Source organism: Typopeltis vanoorti, chromosome 5 (genome assembly GCF_054136105.1).
Source record: "Typopeltis vanoorti isolate ZY-2024b chromosome 5, IOZ_Tvanoo_1.0, whole genome shotgun sequence".
Lineage (NCBI taxonomy): Eukaryota > Metazoa > Arthropoda > Arachnida > Uropygi > Thelyphonidae > Typopeltis > Typopeltis vanoorti.
In genome coordinates this window covers 165,461,154-165,480,982 of record NC_143553.1, presented here as the reverse complement: position 1 = coordinate 165,480,982, position 19,829 = coordinate 165,461,154, and the positions used below count along the sequence as shown (strand labels likewise).

General features: G+C 35.4%; 1 protein-coding gene across 1 annotated transcript in view; it reads right to left on the bottom strand.

Annotated features, from left to right (window-relative positions):
- Nmd3 (60S ribosomal export protein NMD3) overlaps nucleotides 1-19,328 on the bottom strand; it is a 185,823-nt gene extending 166,495 nt beyond the window's left edge. Inside the window, exons 1-2 of the mRNA XM_090393542.1 lie at nucleotides 19,213-19,328; nucleotides 4,062-4,196 (exon numbers count right to left, since the gene is read on the bottom strand). Of these exons, the coding sequence (XP_090249668.1) occupies nucleotides 4,062-4,196; nucleotides 19,213-19,259 (182 nt within the window). The 5' untranslated portion in view covers nucleotides 19,260-19,328. The remainder of the gene's footprint in view (nucleotides 1-4,061; nucleotides 4,197-19,212) is intronic.
- Nucleotides 19,329-19,829: the final 501 nt, after the last annotated feature.

Sequence of the window (19,829 nt, the reverse complement as noted above, 5' to 3'; positions counted from 1 at the left end):
TGAATTTGTGCACATTTTTATGTTGGAACATGGTGTTAGTAATAACCAGATTCAGTTTTATTTCCCTATTTATATATGGGTACAATGAGAGCTCTATTCCAATCATTGGGAATTCGTCCCTCTTTCCAGGCTTTCTGAACTATGCAGCCACTGTAAGACTTTTATACCACCATACTTCAGCATTTCTGGTCAAATATCATTTACTCCTGCTGCCTTTCCACATTTCAAGCCTCTGATGGCTTTTTTTACTTCAAGTATGTATATGTATTCCTGACTGCATGCCTGGTCAGTGTTTTTTACCACTGTGCTGTCATCACTGGTTGTTTCATTTAGCAGCTTTTCAAAGTAATTACTCCATACTTCAAGGATATCTTTTTGTGCCGTTTTCATGTCACCTTTATCATCTCTAACTCCTTTTACAGCACTCTTTCCTCCATTCCTAAGTTTCTTCAACAACCTCCAGAATATCTTTCCACCTTCTTGATATTTATTTTCTATGTTCTTGCCAAAGTCCTCCCATGACTTTTGTTTAGCTAGTTTTATACAATATTTTGCTTTCTTACATTTGTCTCTGTATTCTCTAAGATCACAAGCTGATTTATTTGCCAGGAACTTTTGATATGCTTTCTTCCTTTCCTTCACTGCCTCTTTAACTTTCTGTGTCTGTCATGGAGTTCTAATTTTTTTTTCTATCCTTGCAGACAACCTCACCACATGCCTCTCTGGTTGAATCAATCAGGGTTTTCTTCAAGGCTTGTCAATGAATCTCCAAGGTTTGGTTCCTGTTCTCGAACTCTTTCATTTTTTCTTCAATAATCTTTGTGTATTTTAGTCTACAGATCACATCTGAGAGCTGCTCAACTTTTATTCGCTTTAAAACTTCCTTATATGTTATTCTTTTCAATATGAAATACAATTTTATCCTGCTCAAGACTAAATGGTGATCGCTTCCAATTACAAATCCTCTGTACACTCTGGTGTCCTGCAAAAGTGGAAAAACATCAATGTCAACAATAACATAGTCAATGAAACTTTTCTTATTCCTAGCCTTTTCTCTCCATGTGAATTTGTGCACATTTTTATGTTGGAACATGGTGTTAGTAATAACCAGTCCATGTCCTGAGCAGAAATCCAACAGATATTTGCCATTATTATTAGCTTTGCTCTTTCCTCCAAATTTTCCCAAAATATTTTTGTATGTGTCACAATCATTTCCTACTCTGCTATTTAGATCCCCAACAAGGACCAACTTTCCCTTTTTCATTGTGTCAGTTGCTTTTTCTAAAGCCTCAAAAAATTCCTCCACTTCTACCTTAGTTGAACCTTCTGTGGGATCATAGGCACAAATAGGTCTCATTGTCCAGTTCCCCATTCTCATATTTGCCCACATTACTCTACTTGAGACTGACTGCCATTCAAGAAAATTAGCCTCGTATTTTGTGTTGAATACTATGGCTACTCCTTCTTTTCCTTGATTGTTAATGCCTGAATATAACATTTTGTATTTATTGCTCAGAAAGATCTCATCAGTTTTTGTCTTTTTTGTTTCAGTCACCCCTATTTTGTCGATCTGGTACTTATCTAATTCCTCAGCTAGCTCCATTTCTTTGCCATTCAGGCTTCTTATGTTGATAGTACCGATCTTTAACTCTGCTGATGTTGAGTTGGGGTGTGGTTTCAGATTTGTTCCAGTAGCTGACTTTTCACTGTTCGCCCTGGTTCCCTGGTGAAAACAAGAGGCCTTGTTTAACTGGGCGACGTCCCAGCCAGCATGAAATTTTGTGACGTTGTACCATCATTTTTTTATTTTGGTTTATCCAATAAGAATACAATTTGGTTGGCTAAATCCCAAATTGCCAGCCCATCCTCGTTCGTTTAGTATCCGAGTAGATACCCAACAAGGTGCACCACGAGAAGGTGAGGATTGGACATCAGGTCAAAGCCCTGGTCAGTTCTGCGCATTCCTTTAAAGGCTATGTGGAGGTCTCCTCTCAGTTATACAGCTTTGACCCTTAAGCACCCCTATAGGTTTTCTCCATTAAGAAATGGAGATTTCTGTTTGCATACGGTTCTTCCTCCCATCCCCCCAATTTCCAAAATAATATCACAGCAAGATTTGCAGCTGTTTTATACATGGTCAGTGCACATTATATTTTAACAGGTTCATTAAGAAGGTCTAGTAAGACCCATCGTGAATTTTATTGACTCTCCCATCTGTAGAATTGCTAATTTTCTGTCATGTTTATTAACATACTGGACAATCCAGATCAATCATCAAAAATTTCTTGGAAAAAAAATCAAGGATATTCAAATACAAGAGTCAGATTTGTCAGTCAGCTCTTTGACATTGTGAGGGTTTAATGTATGATGATTACCCTACTAGTATTGCAAGAATTTTTAAATTTGTTATAGAATCAGGATATTTCAGCTGAAAAACAAAATCTATAAACAGGTTGAAGGCACTGCCATGGGTAGCCCTCTGTCTCCACCTTTGGCAAGCTATTTTTTGAAGCATCTGGAAGATACCTTGCTCTCATCCATTCATTCCCAACCCTGTCATTGGTTTTGTTATGTTGTTGATGTTTTTGCTGTTTGGACTCATTCTGAAAATGAACTTAACACTTTCCTACAATGGATCAATAGCCTTCATCCACACATTCAGTTCACCATGGAAAAAGAAAAGGCTGGACGTCCTTCTTACATGCAAAACCTCCAGTAATTTATCAACCAGTGTTTATCAAAAACCTACCATTACTGGCAGATACATTAATCGAAAGTCTGCTCATCACACCTCTTAAAAAATCTGTGTTACCAAGTCTGTAATTAATATACCACATAATGTGTGCTCTTTCCTCTCAAGCTTACAAAAAAGAACTTCTCACTATCAAAACTTTAACGGAATTTAATGGTTACAACCCTAATCACATCCAGAAGATAACTGACTCCTATGTTCCATCACCTGTTGGAAGGTGATGGAACATAGGAGTCTGTTGAAGGATTCTTCAACGTTCCCTTATATTTCTGGTATCTCTGAACCTATTGGCAGAATTTTGAAGAAGTATCACCTTGTTCCCACCTATTTTCCTATCAACAAAATTTCTCTGTTGCCATCTACAAAAGACAAACTGTCACCTCAATCATTAGCTGGCGTTTACCAGATACCTTGTGAATGTAATCTTACATACTTTGGGCAGACAGGCCATTCTGTGGAAAAAAGAATTAATGAAGATCAATATTATGCTGAATACATGAAACCTCAAAAGTCTGGTCTAGTACAACATAGTATTGACAATAAACAGTATCCAGTGGGATGAAGCTCATCTTCTCCACAAAAGCAGTTTTAAATATGAACACTTTTTCAAAGAAAGTTGCAAAGCCCTTTAGCATCGGCTAAATCTAAATCGGAACGATTGTGTGTCCCCCCCTCCAAAAAAAAACGGTGAGATTCTCATTTTATGTAACCATCAAAAATAGTTTTAATAATATTATTTATTAATATATTAATTTCTAGCATGCAGCAACAGTTATTAATTTCTAGCAACGGCAACAAGGTACATAACAAATTCAATTGTTGTATGTACCTTGTATTCTCGTTTCTTTGATTTGCTTGTTTCTATGCACGGATGTATGGTTATTTTCAGTATGAAATATCTGTGCTTTCATAAGTTAATTACTGTGATTATCGTGTAGTTTCACATCTAATTCGTATGCTGTATTTACATTCAGATTTCATAATTAAAAAGTTGTGAAATCTGGATTAATTAAAATTTGAAAAATTACTGTGACTAAAGGCCAATACAGCTGTATCTGAAAATCCTAGCATTATAAGACTTCCCTGGACCAATTATTTTTTTTTATGAATGATATAACATTTAAGAGATCATGCTATTTTACGAGTTCAGGTGTTTTGCATAGCACTGTAGTTTGAAGGGATAATCAAGTTATAGCATTAATGTTCATTAATAATTAAGGTATAAATTCTTGCCTGCAAATTAAATACAGTAAAATTCTAATCGTTCAGCAAAAAATATTACAAGTAATTAAACATACAGATTTCCTACCTATTGCATCCCCTGCAAAAGTAAATCATGACTTGTTTGGGAATTCCTTCCGTAATATCCACTTGAGTTCTAATACAACCCACACACATATTGGCAGGATTAGGCTCTATTGGTGTTCCACATTGACAACACAAACTGAAAATAAAATTTAATTAGTACTCAGAAAGGAATTTAGCTTTATCCAGAAAAACGTAGTGGACAGCTATAGAAAAAGATCAGTGATCCGGTTAGATAATTCAAGCATTGGCAATAGGATAATTAAAAAACATATCCGTGTGTATGAAGATTGGCTTATCTGCAGAAAATATGACATTGCTCAGTGATCAAAATTCAGTCAACAAGAATTTCCTTAATTCCACTTAAATAACACTTTGTAAATTTTGTGAGTTGTTTATTTGAAAATTGCTATATCTCATCAACAAAAAAAATTATCTGTAATCATTACCTTTCTTGTATCTTCATTAGTTACTGCACTTTTCATGAAGACTGTTATCAGAAGCAGTTTTTTCCAGTAATAAATTTTACAAACATTATCAATTATTTATATTAAACTTTGTAATAACTTTAATGAAATATAACTAGAACATGACTGGTTCGAGTTGGAATGTTTTCCTATGCCTAAGAGGCTACTGTTAGGTCTGTCAGTTGTATTCTTTTGAAAAGTATGGCTGTTCTGTAGGATGAAAAATCAAAGTTCTGAGAGAAAAATCCTTGCCACCTCCACATGAGCTATTTGAAAGTGGAACTGGGAGACAAGAAGAATGCTAGGTCAATAGCAAAAGAAGCTCAGATTAAAAAGGCATCATTTGGAATTTCTGAATTTTCAAACTTCTACAAACTGTAATATTCTGTGTGAAGCCAAACATTTAAGAAGCTACATTTACAGGCCTTCAATATAACTGCTATTTTGCCATGCCACTGCTGTCCAATGTTTGAGCAAACCTTGTTGATGTTCAATAAGGGTCATTTTATCAGAAACATCATCAATGGCAGTTAAGCATTTCTCAGTGGGTTTTTTTTTCCTAATTTTTTTTTAATCAGGAAAGATAAAGTTTTTTATTAGGAAAGATATCAAAAATATGTTAGCTATCCAGATTTTGATATCTTTGATATCAAAATCTGGATGGCTAACATCAGGCATCTGATGATAGTATCTGTATACTTACTAACATCTGAATACATATCTACAATCAGAAGTATCTGATTGTATGGAAAAGTGTAGACAGGACATCTACACTTTTCCATAAAATCAGATACCTCACATATTTTGTCAAGCAAAATGATGACTAGCCATAACCTCAGTCAGATTTTGCAGAAAAACTAACACCAAAAACAAAATGAGCAAAACAATATTTGTACTCTAAGTATGATTCATAACATGAAAGTGGAAACATCATTCTGCTGGGTATGCATGTGCAGATCTTTTGAAATGACCATCATAGGCTGCAAGTGATTCTTTTAAATAACTACGAGATGTACTATTCAGACAACAATTAAGGAACAGAAAGAGTTATAGTATTCAATGCTAAATATAATCTTCTTGAATGTCAGGCAATTTTAAGTAGGATGTGAACAAACTGCAAAATGACAAATTGGAGGATGAGATTTATTTGTGCTTATAGTTCCACAAGATGATTCAAATAAAAAAAATAAATAAAACTGAACAATTTTTAGATTTGTAAGATAAAGGAAAAGCTGGTCCTTCTTGGAGATGAAAACATCAGGGTAGGAAATGAATGTCAGACAGAAATGTTTTGGAAAAATTTAGAGAAAAGAGTAAAGTTAATAATAGTTAAGTACCTGCTGGATTTCTATTGAGGACAATAGAAATTGTCCTCAATGTAAATTCCAATGTAAATCATTATTAACATCATCTTCCTATAAAGATATGCACAAATTCACACGAAGAGAAGACAAAAAAATAATTAGTCTCACTGACTATGTCACTGATAATAGTGATTTCTTCCGACTGGTTCAAAACACAAATACATATGAGGAATTTAAAAAAATAATCAGTTCCTACCCCATTCCTTGGCCATATTTTGAGCAGGATAAATATGAGCATTGAAGAAAAAAATATGTACATGAAAGTGAAAACAAGAACCAGCCTTGAGAACTCAGCAGTAGACAGAAGAAATTTATTTCAGCAAGGCATGTAATGAAGACAGACAATGACAATTAAGGAAAAGGAGGAGTAGCCATAGTAATCAACACTAAATATGAGGCTAATCTTCTTAAATGGCAGGAAGTCTTGAGTAGAGTGCTGTGAACAACTATCAGAATGGGGAACTGGACAACGAGACTTATTTGTGCCTCTGGTCCCACAGAAAGTTCTACTAAGGTAGAACTGGTAATTAATTTACGGAATTAACAACGCATATGAAGTATGAAAAGCGAAAAGGCTATTTTTTTCTGGCGAGGTTGTTATAAGTTAAGGGGATAAAAATCCCTTCTTGTTTTTCAGCCAGTAAGCGAAACTAAGATCGAACACTACGATCTGTAACATTTCATGCCGACGAACTGTCAGCGTTTCCAAGCGTAAGTGACCCCTTGGTAGTGACACACCACGGCAACTCGTTGCAAAGGTGAAGCAAGCTTCCTCACTGTTCTTGATATTTTCTCATAATGTAAAACGCAGCTCTTAAGAGATGTAGTACTGTTTTACATTATGAGGGGAGGTGCGTTGTTAATTCCGTAAATTAATTACCAGTTATGTCTAACCAACATATAAGTCTTACTACTAGAATACTAAGGTAGAAGTGGAGAATTTTTTTGAGCAACTGACACAATGAAAAAGGAAAAGTTGGTCTTTGTTGGGGATCTAAATAGCAGAGTAGGCAATGATTGTCAGACATACAAAAATATCTTGAGAAAATATGGAGAAAAGAGCAAAGCTAATAATAATGGCAAATACCTGTTGGATTTCTGACCAGGACATGGACTGGTTATTACTAACACAATGTTCCAACATAAAAATGTGCACAAATTTACATGGAAAGAAGAGGCTAGGAATAAGAAAAGTCTCATTGACTATGCTATTGTTGATAGTGATGTTTTCTCCCTGGTGCAGGACACCAGAGTGTACAGAGGATTTGAAATCGGAAATTATTACCATTTAGTCTTGAGCAGGATGAAATTGAATTTCATACTGAAAATAAGAACATGTAAAAAGGTTTTAAGGCAAATAAAAGTTAAGCAGCTCTCAGATGTGAACGGTTGATTAAAATATGCAAATATTTTTCAAGAAAAAATTAGGGTTTCAGAACATGAACCAAACCTCAGAGATTTAGTGGCAAGCACTGAAGAAAACCCTGATTGATTCAGCCAGAGAGGCATGTGGCAAGGTTGTCTGTAAGGATAGAAAAATCAGAACTCCGCAGTGGACACAGGAAGTTACAAAGGCAGTGAAATAAAAGAAGAAAGCATATCAAAAGTTCCTGGAAAATAAGTCAGCTTGTGATCTTAAAGAATACAGAGACAAATGTAACAAAGCTAAACACTGTAAAACTAGCTAAATAAAAGTCACAGGTAAGAACAGAAAATAAATATCAAGAGGATGGCAAGATATTCTGGAGGTTGTTGAAGAAGCTCAGAAATGAAGGAAAGATTTTGTAAAAGGTATTAGAGATGATAAAGGTGACATGAAAACAGGAGAAAAAGATATCCTTGAAGTATAGAGTAATTACTTTGAAAAACTGCTAAATGAAACAGCCAATGATGACAGCACAGTGGTAAAAAATACTGACCAGGTATGCAGTCAGGAATACATATCCATACTTGAAGTAGAAAAAGTCATCAAAAGCTTGAAATGCAGAAAGGCAGCAGGAGTAGATGACATTTGACCAGAAACGTTCAAGTACGTAGGCATAAAAGTCTTACAGTGGTTGCACTGAATAGTTCAGAAAGCCTGGACAGAGGGACGAATTCCAGATGATCGAAGTAGTGCTCTCATAGCACCCAGATATAAAACGGGAAATAAAACTGAATGTGATAATTACAAAAGTATTTCATTACCAAGTGTTCCTGGTAAGATATATGCAAGTGTACTTGAGAAGGATTGTGGAAGAGAAGCTTGGTGAAGAACAAACTAGATTCAAACCAAACAGAGGCTGTCAGAATCAGATTTTCACTTTACGACAAATAGTTGAGAAATAATGGGAATATAACAAATATATGTATCAAGTTTTGTAGACCTGCAAAAGGGATGTGACAAGGTGCCAAGAGAAAAGCTATTCAAAACACTAGTTTATATGGTGTTAATAGGGTATTATATCAAGCAATATTTAATCTTTATTTGAGTTGTAAGTCAGCAGTTAGAATTGAAGTACAGGAAGGTAGTTTAATGTTAAATCTAGTGTCAGACAAGGATGTGCATTATCCCCTCTGTTATTCATTATCTATATGGATCACATTATGAAGTAGTATTAAATCTGATATCAGAATTGGAGAAGTTAATGTCAGCTCTTTGCTTTATGCAGATGATGTCATACTTCTAAATAAATCTGGTACAAGTCTGCAAGATTCCCTAACCAAATTGAATGACTGTTGTAATAGATATGGTATGAAGGTCAGCATTAAAAAGACAAAGACAATGAATATAGACAGAAGCATTCAAAATATCAACTGCGTTGTGAATGGAGAACCTATAGAACAAGTAAAGCTTTCAGCTATTTGGCATGATTTTTAGTGAAGATGGTAAATTAAATATGGAAATAGCCAACAGAATCAACATAGCTGGTATTGTATGGTAGGAAGTCAACTGAATAAATTTATATGGAATAAGAGAGAAATTAGCCAAAACATTAAATTAGCTGTATACAAGACAGTGTTCAAACTAATTTAAATTATGGATCTGAAAGCTGGGTGAAAAGTAAAACACTTGACCAAAGACTAGAGATCGCAGATATGAGGGTCCTGAGAAAGATTACGGGCATGAACAGATGACATCAATGGCAATATCACATTAAAAATGAGGATACTGGGAAAGAACTTGACATTGTCAGCAGTGGCGGCTCGTGGTTTGAAATCATGAGGGTGCTGCAACTTTCGAAATATACATACACACTCTAAGTACAGTGTATATGTGTTTCGACAAAATATCAAAATTATGGTAAAAATTTTTTAAAAAATTAAACATGAAAAAATATTATGTTAAATTTTTTCTTGACAATTATTCATAAGACTATTACACTTTTTTATACAATCTTTATCAAGTAGCTTTATTTTATCTTCCTACATGTTTCGCCAATCTGTTTCTATTGGCATCCTCAGGGAATACAAACTAGTAAGCAAAAATGAACGTTACAGACTAGGTTATAACCGATGGTTTCTAAATCATACAAAAAATTGGTATTGTGCATGACAATGTGCATGTCTCGTTAACGTGATTTATTCGTAATGGCTCATGACGTAATTGTTATGAAAGTTCATTTCTTTGATGTTTAATGATCTGATAAAAGTTTTCCAAATTTCTGGTAAAATTAGACCTTGATTCTTGTTTAGGTTTTCAGTTTTACGGACGACTGTAGCTGCTTCTTTAAAGGTTCTTGAATGGTAGTTATCTTCTATGTATGGCATAAGGCTCTTATCCCACTCAATGCGATGGTTAGTAGAGGCAAATTGGCATGAAAGGCCTGAAATGTCTTGTCTGTTATTTCTGGCATATCCTATGTGTTCTTTCTTTCTCATTTCAAAGCTTCTGACCTACATAACTAATACCACATGAGCAAGGAATATTATATACTCCAGAGTACTTGTAGAATGGGTGAGGATCTTTCGGTGATCTTAAAAATTTCCGAATAGTGTTGATTGGTTTGAATGCCACTCTGATCCTATGTGGTTTTAAAAGGTTAACTAATTTTTTGGAAAGGTTGTTGACAAAAGGAATGACGTCCAATATATCAGTACAATTACGATTCCTTTTGTCAACAACCTTTCCAAAAAATTAGCTAACCTTTTAAAACCACCATGTTGGAGGCTTAATGGATTTTTTACAGCACTCAAAAAAATTTTTACAGCACTTTTTGAGTGCTGTAAAAAATCCATTAAGCCTCCAACATGATGTCCTCACAGCACTTAAGCCTCTACACACGTATTCTTTTAAAACCACATAGGATCAGAGTGGCATTCAAACCAATCAACACTATTCGGAAATTTTTAAGATCACCGAAAGATCCTCACCCATTCTACAAGTACTCTGGAGTATATAATATTCCTTGCTCATGTGGTATTAGTTGCGTAGGTCAGACATCTAGAAGCTTTGAAACGAGAAAGAAAGAACACATAGGATATGTCAGAAATAACAGACAAGACATTTCGGTCCTTTCATGCACTTTGCCTCTACTAACCATCACATTGAGTGGGATAAGAGCCTTATGCCATACATAGAAGATAACTACCATTCAAGAACATTTAAAGAAGCAGCTACAGTCGTCCGTAAAACTGAAAACCTAAACAAGAATCAAGGTCTAATTTTACCAGAAATTTGGAAAACTTTTATCAGATCATTAAACATCAAAGAAATGAACTTTCATAACAATTACGTCATGAGCCATTACGAATAAATTACGTTAACGAGACACGCACATTGTCACACAAAATACCAATTTTTTGTATGATTTAGAACCATCGGTTATAACCTAGTCTGTAACCTTCATTTTAGCTTACTAGTTTGTATTCCCTGAGGATGCCAATAGAAACAGAGTGGTGAAACATGTAGGAGGATAAAATAAAGCTACTTGATAAAGATTATATAAAAAAGTGTAATAGTCTTATGAAAAAATATTGTTTATTATCGATAAAATTATACAGTTTGGTATAATTCAAAATTACTTAAAAATAAAATATATTCATGAAAAAATATTGTTTATTATCGATAAAATTATACAATTTGGTATAATTCAAAATTATTTTAAAATAAAATCCATTCCCTAAATTGTAATTAAAGGAATGGATTTAGAATTTTTGGACATTATTACAATTTAATCCTTTAATTGTAATGTCCAAATATTTAAAGAGACGGAGTAAACACAATAAGCACTACAAACACTCTACTACTGGCGCAAACTGCATATAAACAACAGTGGAACTGTGCAACGGACAGTGGCAACTACGCTACTAGCTCACATCTCACTATGACGTGCATATGCTTTCGCACGTAGCAATATGACACTGTGGTAAACACAGTACTGCTAGCATCCTTCGCACAAAATGGATTTTTATTACTTTTTATACAAAATAAGAGAACTGTATAGGATTGTTAATGATAAAATCAAACATTAGAAGCAAATATAAATAAAGTAATAAATATATTTATATATCGAGAAAAATTGTTGGTGCTGCAGTTCCGCAGTGCGTATGCACGAGCCACCCCTGATTGTCTGCATCCAGGAATGTATTAGCATAGCTAATCTCAGATGGTATGGTCACTTAAACAGAATGGGAGAGGAAAGATTAGCAAAACAAGTATTCTCTGCCAGGTTGGCAGGAAAAAGACCCAGAGGAAGACCAAGATTTAGGTGCATTGATACAGTGCCTTAGAAGACAGAAATATAAGATCTGATAATATTGGAGTCTTAACAGGTAACAGACTGATTTGGAGGAAAATTGTAGATAGGAAGTTAGTAATGATGTAAATTTTTCATGTAGTACTATCATATCCTGTATACCCCTTGAGGGTAAATATCAGGAATTTGATAATCATGATGTAATGAAGCTCTTTGAAAGTCTAGAAAAATATGCAAACTTAAGTTGTTAAAAAAGAAATTCTGGAAAAAAAGAAAAAGCAGCAAATATTATTATTATTACAGGTGATTCCAGGGAGTCCTTAGACTCATCGAGGGAGGCCTAAACATGTTCACACACCTATTCGAGATTCTCACAGTATCTATCATACCTTGCCTTGAACTCATTCACTGTCATTGCACCCACAACTGATTCTAGCAGCTTATTCCACTCATTTAACACTCTAAAAGTAAAGAATCCAGCTCTAACACCCTTGCTAACCACACTCTTCCCCAGCTTCCATAGATGTCCCCCTAGTTGTCCCACCACCAGTCCTGATCTCAAATATATCCTCTAAATTAATCCTATAGAAACCCTTTAGCAATTTGAATGTCTCAATCATATCTCCCCTTTTCCGCCTATCAACTAATTTCTGCAACCCACAAATCTTCAACCTGTTCTCATAAGGTTCATTTCATAGACCTGCTATCATCTTGGTCACTTGCCTCTGGATCCTCTCCACCTCCTCCCCATCAAGAAGAAACCTCGGTGATGAAATCTGGGCACAGTAGTTGAGATGAGGTCTTTGACATCCCTATGAGTTACAAAAGGAAACTGTGAGCAAGAGGGTAAGGAGTGGTTTCTTTGTGTGGAGGGTGGTTGAACCGTGGAATGCATTGCCTAATGGAGTGGTGGAAGCGAGAACGGTCAATGAGTTTAAAGAGTGGTATGGGAGACTTTGCGTTTCTTAGGGGGGGGATCTCCCCTCGATGAGTCTTGACAGACTTTATGTTCTTAGGAAACCCTCCCACGATGAATCTTTTGACTCCATGGAGGCCTGAATAATAATAATAATTATTATCAAGGCTCGGTACAGAGGTACAATAACTTGCTTGTCTCTGCTCGTCAAAGTATTTTTCAACAACCAAGTGAGTTGATGAGCTGATTTAGCCACTTTTGCAATGTGCCCCCTAAACTTCATCTCCCTATCCACCAACACTCCGAAGTCCCTGGCCTCATCAATCTCATGGAGTACAGTTCCACCAATGTGGTATACTGCTGCTAATCTTTCGACCCCAAAATGCATAACCTTACATTTTGTCACATTAAATTGACATGCATTCTCCTTAGCCCAGAACTCCAATCTATCAAAGTCTTCCTGCAAGATTTTGATATCTTCTGTATTCACTATTGCCCTACCTAACTTTGCATCATCAGCAAACAAATGAACTGTTCCTCTTAGATCCTTCCCTATGTCGTTAATGAACAAATTAAATAGCAGCGGTCCAAGAAAAGAAGAACCCTGCAGCACACCCCTAGTTCACAGGCCGTCTTTTGGACTCTAGTCCTGAATAAACTACTCTATGAAATCTCTCCATCAACCACCCACCTATCCATCACAGATTAGAATTCCATGTGGTATCCTGTCAAATGCCTTAGCCAGGTCCAGCAGTATCACTGTAAACCCATTACACTTATCCAGTTCAGCAGTCACTGTGTTATAAAACTTGAGCAAATTACTGAGGCATGATCTACCCTTCACAAAGCCATGCTGTCCACTGTACAGTATCTCATTTTCATCAATCCATTCCTGTATTTTTCCCTTGACTACTTTCTCAAAGACCTTGACAACGACTCCTGATATGCTGATCGGTCGGTAATTTGCAACAGTAGTCTTTTGCAAATGCAGTGGAACTATTTTCCCCTCTTTCCACACCTTTGGGACTAAACCAGACCCAAGACTCAGATTAAACAACATGGTCAAGGGCACTGATAATTCTTTAGCCGCTTCACGTAAGACGCATGCCGGTATACCATCCCACAGATGTATTCACATTAAGGTTCTGTAATAGACTATTCGCCTCCTTCATTCACTTCTTCATTCATCACAATTCCCGTATAAACTAATGGTTCCTTCATTTTTTCAATGTCACCACCTGGATGATATACTCTTGCAAAGTGCTCGCTCAGTAATTCCACTATATCGACTGATTCAGTGACCTCTTTACCATCGTCATTCCTTAAAATCATTCTGCCATGTACAGTTTATTTTTGCTTGCAGCATATTGAAAGAACTGTTTGGGATTCTTTAGCTTACATAGCTAGTTTCCTTTCATAATCCTGTTTTGCTTTTTTTACCACACTCGTTACCCTTCTGGGAAATATTCAAGGAAATACTATCAGAAACCTGAAATGTGCAAAGGCAGCTGGAGCAGATGATAGTTAAACAGAAATGCATGCAGAAATATGGAGATGTGCAGCTCAGCCACTGTAAAACTTTTATAATTCGAAAGGCAAGGTCAGAAGATCAAATTCAAGATGAATGGAGTAGAGTTCTCATTGTTCCTAAGAATTTTCCTAATGAGGTAAGATTACGCACACACACTTAAAAGAGGCTAAGAAACACCTGTGGAAGAACAAGATATATTTGGGCCAAATAGGATTGTTAGGATAGATTTTCACTTCAAGACAAACAGCGGAGAAATCATGGGAATATAGCAATGATCTTCATTTAAGTTTTATAGATTTGAAAAGCCATGTGATAAGGTACAAGAAAAAAGATATTCAAATACCTTACAATTAGATGACATAAATGAGACATTATACAGAGCAATATATAGTCTATACTTCCAATGTAAATCAGCAGTTAGAATTGAAAAAAGGTACAGGCAGATAGGTGGCTGGATATAAAATCAGGTATACGACAAGAGGTACATCTATTTCCAATCTTAATTATCTATATGAATCACATTATGAAGGAAAGGGGCATTAAACCTGATATTAAAACTTGATATCTCAGCTCTTCACTCTATGCAGATAATATTACACTCTTAAATAAATCAAGCACATCAGCCACATCCTGAAGAAAGAATCCATCAAAGCACTTTAATATTTCAAATTGTTGAAATATTAAAGTGCTTAAATATTTCAACAATTTAAGCACTTTAATGGAGATGGCATTTGAAATATAGAAACAAGCAATAGAATAATAAGCAGAAATGGTACAGTGCAGAGTCAACCAAATAAATTTATATGGAATAAGAGAATTAGTTAAAGCACTGAACCGAAGCACTACACTAGTATACATTAAACCAAATTTTAACTCATGGATTTGAGAAATGAGTTGGAAATTAAATAGTGGAAAGAAGGAATAAAAACAATTGATGTGGAAGTTCAGAGTGAATGGATCATATCAATAATACAGCTGTATTTAAAAATGAAGATATTAGGACTGACCTTTACATTAATATTCAAGAATGCAAATAGAGCTAATCTTGGGTGATATGGCCATTGAAACAAAACAGGAAAGGAAAGATTAGCAAAATGTACTGAAATAAAGAGCCAAAATGCTTCACTTCAGCGATGCAAAATTATACCAAATTAAGTGGATATTGAATTCAACATTATTTCAAAGCCGAATATATAGAAACTACAAGAGTTTCATGTCGAAGATAAAAACTATAAAGTTTCAGCAGATACAAGCACAATACTAAGGAAAGTGATCAGAACTTACTCCACATTTACCACGAGTTGCTCCTGTCCTGAAAGGCTGCTTACACTTGTATCTGCCGAAACCATAGTTTCTATATTTGGCACGAAACTCTTGTAGTTTCTATATATTCAGCTTTGAAATAATGTTGGATTCAATATCCACTTAATTTGTATAATTAGCAAAATGTGTTTGGCACCTAGATGGACTGATACAGTTAAAAGTATTATATATTATATTTTAGTCTCTAAAATATAATATTTGACCACATTGTAGACCTAACAAATAATAGACTAATTTGGGGGGAAACTATTGAAAGGAAGTTAATAATAATATAAAATTATGCAGTAATATCATAGTGTGCCTTGAGAGTACACATCATAAATATGATGGAGGCAGCAAATGACTGTTTTTCACAATCTAGCATAACCAGTGGTGAGCTATAAGGGGCTCACACGAGCCCTTTGTTAATTTTTTTTCTCAAATTTGTGAGCCTCTTGTTTACTTTTTTTTTTTTTTTTTTTTCAAAAAAAATTTTTTTTTTTTTTTGAAATGTATTAAGTGACAAACTCATACAGTAACCTAACAAAAATTAGTCTCTTCGGCAGTGTATAGATTATTTGGAATTATTGTTTTAACTCGTCTATAACAAATGCGACCAAGTTTGAAAATAAAATAAGCGCGCATGCGCTATCTTTATAAAACCCTTCTACCTTCTGGTAGCCAATCGTATGATAAAACCAGTAGCCAATCAAATGTTTTATAAAAGATTATAAAATGTTTCATTCTTATTATATTTTGACAGCAAAAAAAATGTTTTTCTTATGTAAGATAAATTAACACAGTTGATTGTGTGCAAATATTTCATGTTTAGATCATGAAATATTTGTTTAAAAATGATAGCCTTTAGAGGTTGATTGTCCTCTCATAATTTTTGATTGGAATTTGTACACAAGCTGTATTAATAAAAGTTTTTGTGTGAAATACCGTTTCTCCCCCCCACCCTTGACAATGCCAACCCTTTGTTAAAATTTCCATAGCTCACCACTGAGCATAACACCAACACATTTCTCACTGGAGAGCTGAATTGCAGAGTTCCTGATTTAAACATTTCATATAGCATTAGTATTACTTTCAAGCCTCCATGAAGTTCAAAGACTCATTTTCGAAGGTTGAATGCCTAGACCACAATAACTATTTTACCTCGACTTGAACATATTCAGTGTTGGAGCACTCACTACCCACTCTGACAATTCATTCTACTTGTCAATCATACATCAAGCAAAAAATCTCTTTTTCACCTCTTTACTCAAGTGACCTTTGTAGTTTCCATGGATGATGTCTCATTCTTGCATTAGCCATTATTTAATGCAATAATTCCACAGCATCTATTTGATAGGCTTCTCTTACCAGCTTCTATGTTCTCAATCATATCACTCATCCTCCTATCTGCCAAGCTCTGAAGACCACATTCCCTCAATCTGTTCTCATAATCAACATTCAAGAGTCTTGAGGCAGTTCTAACTATTCACCTCTACACTCTCTCTCTCCAATATTTTCCTATCACTGATATAGCCAAGTGACCAGATCTGCACAGAAATCCAAATGAGGCATAATTAGCACCTTATACAGTGGAACCATCACATCCTTACATGTCAGCATTCTTCACATTATAGCAGTGATGATTTTTTGGGTAACCCATACAACTTTTGTACTGTGCCCTATCTCCCAAGATGCCCAGGTCTCTTGCTTCCTCCACCTCCTGAAGCAAAAAGTTCCTCCAGTATAGTATACCTCATTCCATCTTATCTGGCCAAATTGCACAACTTTACACTTAGCAACATTGAAATAACATTCCCATTCTTCTGCCTAAGCAGCAACTTAATGAAATCCTCCTGTAACAAAAATACATCAGAACTTCCTGACATTGCTCTTTCTAATTTAGCATCATCAGCAAATGACCATCTCCTTTCACACTGCAAATAATATTATTCATATACAAGTTAAACAGTGGTCCCAGAACACAATCCTGTGGCACACCCAACCGACGACACTGCACCTCCATACACAACTCATTTGCTGGCTCCTATTAGTCAAACGGCCCTGTAACCAAGCTACCAATTGATTATCCATCCCCATCCTGCTCAATTTCAACAGTAGTCTAGCATGCAGTACTCAATCAAATGCTTTAGCAAAATCTAAATAAATCACTGTATAAGTATCTCCCCAATCCAATACACTAGTCACTCTATTATAGTTTAAACAAATTAGCAAGGCACAACCCGCTGCACTAATGTAATGCGTGGATCATAAACTCAAAAAAGTTTTTAATGTCTTATGGATGTAAAACAATGTCTTGCTATAGCACCTCCGCAGCACAATTGGAAGAACAACGGTAGATTGCGCCCTTCGATTGGAATAGGCCTAAGTTCGATTCTCGTCGCGACGGGAGGAATCTTTATCTGGACAATTTCAATCGAAGGCAAGTTAGCCGATCTCATATGGAGGTAGCAGGGTTTTTCTCCCAGAAACTCAGGTTTTTCATCCTGCATACAAATTGGCCCTTCAGAACACATGCAATTTACAGACAAAAAATACTAGTTGTGGTAGTGGTGGAGGTGGGCGGTAGATGGCGTTGATGGAGATGATTCGTAGTAGAGGTTCGGTGCTCTCCCATGATGGGTCTTCGGACTCCTTGTAGGTGTCACGAATAATAATAATAATAATAATAATCCAGAGTTTATAGGATATACATACCCATAGGGATAAGGGTGAATGTAATCTCAATTTCTCTAATCTATGATTAGCATATCTGCCTAGAATTTCAATCTTAATCAATATGGTATAATATAGAGAAATAACTATCCTATTCCCTCAGCTATATGGCTGGTGGGGGTAGCTATATGCTACCATACTAGGAAGATGATATTGAGCAAGATGGTTTCCCGTTGCCTTCCTTGCCGTAATATATTTTTATGACTACAGTGGTGTGTGTGTGTGTGTTCATGGGACCAATTTGCCTGTTTTGAGGGATGAAAAACCCAGGTCTTCAATTATCGTTTCAATTTTCAAGTTACTACTGGGGGAACCTCCACTTCCGTATGAGACTGGTTAACTCCCCTTTAGTCGAAAGAGACCAGATAAAAGTGCCTCATGTCACGGGAATCGAACTCAGGTCTTTCTGACCAAAGGGCTTTGTCTATACCGACTGAGCAATGAAGGCTCCAGAGAAATACCAATAACCTGATAATAATAATGTCTAATGATTGTGAGAAAGCTCAGTTTTTCCTCCCTGATGTTAGCATTCAACTAACTTTGCAGGAATTCAAAAATAAATATACATATATATATATATATATATATATATATATATATATATATATACATGATAAGTGATTACAATACATTCGGAAATAATATTTTAAATTATTTTTGATCAACAAGAATCAAAAAAATATATAAAGATAACAATGGCAATTGTCTCTGATCCAGAATACTATCAAATTCCCAATGCAACGTTTATCGTTTTTTTTTTTTTTGGGGGGGGGGGGGGGTAAATTCTTAGCAAAAATAACTTGCTGAAGCCATTGCAACAAAATATTGGCTATCTGTAACAATCCAAATAAATAAAATATAGCATTTATTTATTTATGTTGATACGGATACATAATCCCAACTTTGGCGTCAGTAAGCGAATGCTAGTATACGAGCGTCACTGTGCAGTATCATTGTGTCGCACATGTCAATATTAATCTTTGGTCTGAGTATTAATGAAATTTAGAAGAAAGTAATCTAAGCATAAAAAATATTAACAGATTTCAGAACATAATTATGTTTTCCCATAACTATGGCCAACGCAGGCATTATTATATCATGGGGCATTGGAAAATATTGAAAAGTTAATCAAACAAAACAGTATGTTAAGAATTACAGACATACATTTTCCCCATTGTAGAGCTGCAACTATCAGCTGTTATATACTCCATTATAAATGCTAAAAGTAACTTGTCATACAAAATTAAATACCATACTACAACACGAGGCCATTCCACGTGACAAACTATGTACTTCTGTCGAAAGAGGGCAGCATTAAAAGTGGGAGAGCAGATAGAAATCTACTGAATATCAATAACAACTATGAAAATATTCATACATTTATAATTAATTTAACTTTTAACATTACTGATCTAAAGGGTGAAGCAGATGCTTTTCATATTCCCCGCTATCTGATGATGAAAACTGTGAGTGGGAAAAGATTTATGAGCCTGTTGTTCGCACAGAGTGGGCCTGAGGATTATTCATTGAGGTTGCAGTTTAAGATAGCTTTTGGGCTTTTATGCTTAAAGTAATCTGTTGCATCATAATCTTGACGCTAGTTGAATTAGTTTATTAAAGTACACAGATGCTTTTGAGAAGAACTTAGTTGCTGTTATGTGCACGAGCGTATAGAATGCTCAGAATGATCATTCTGAGACATTTATTTTGCAGACGTAGTTTGAGTATATTGGTATTAGCAGTATGGCTCCAGGCCAGAGAAGCATAGGTGAGTATAAATT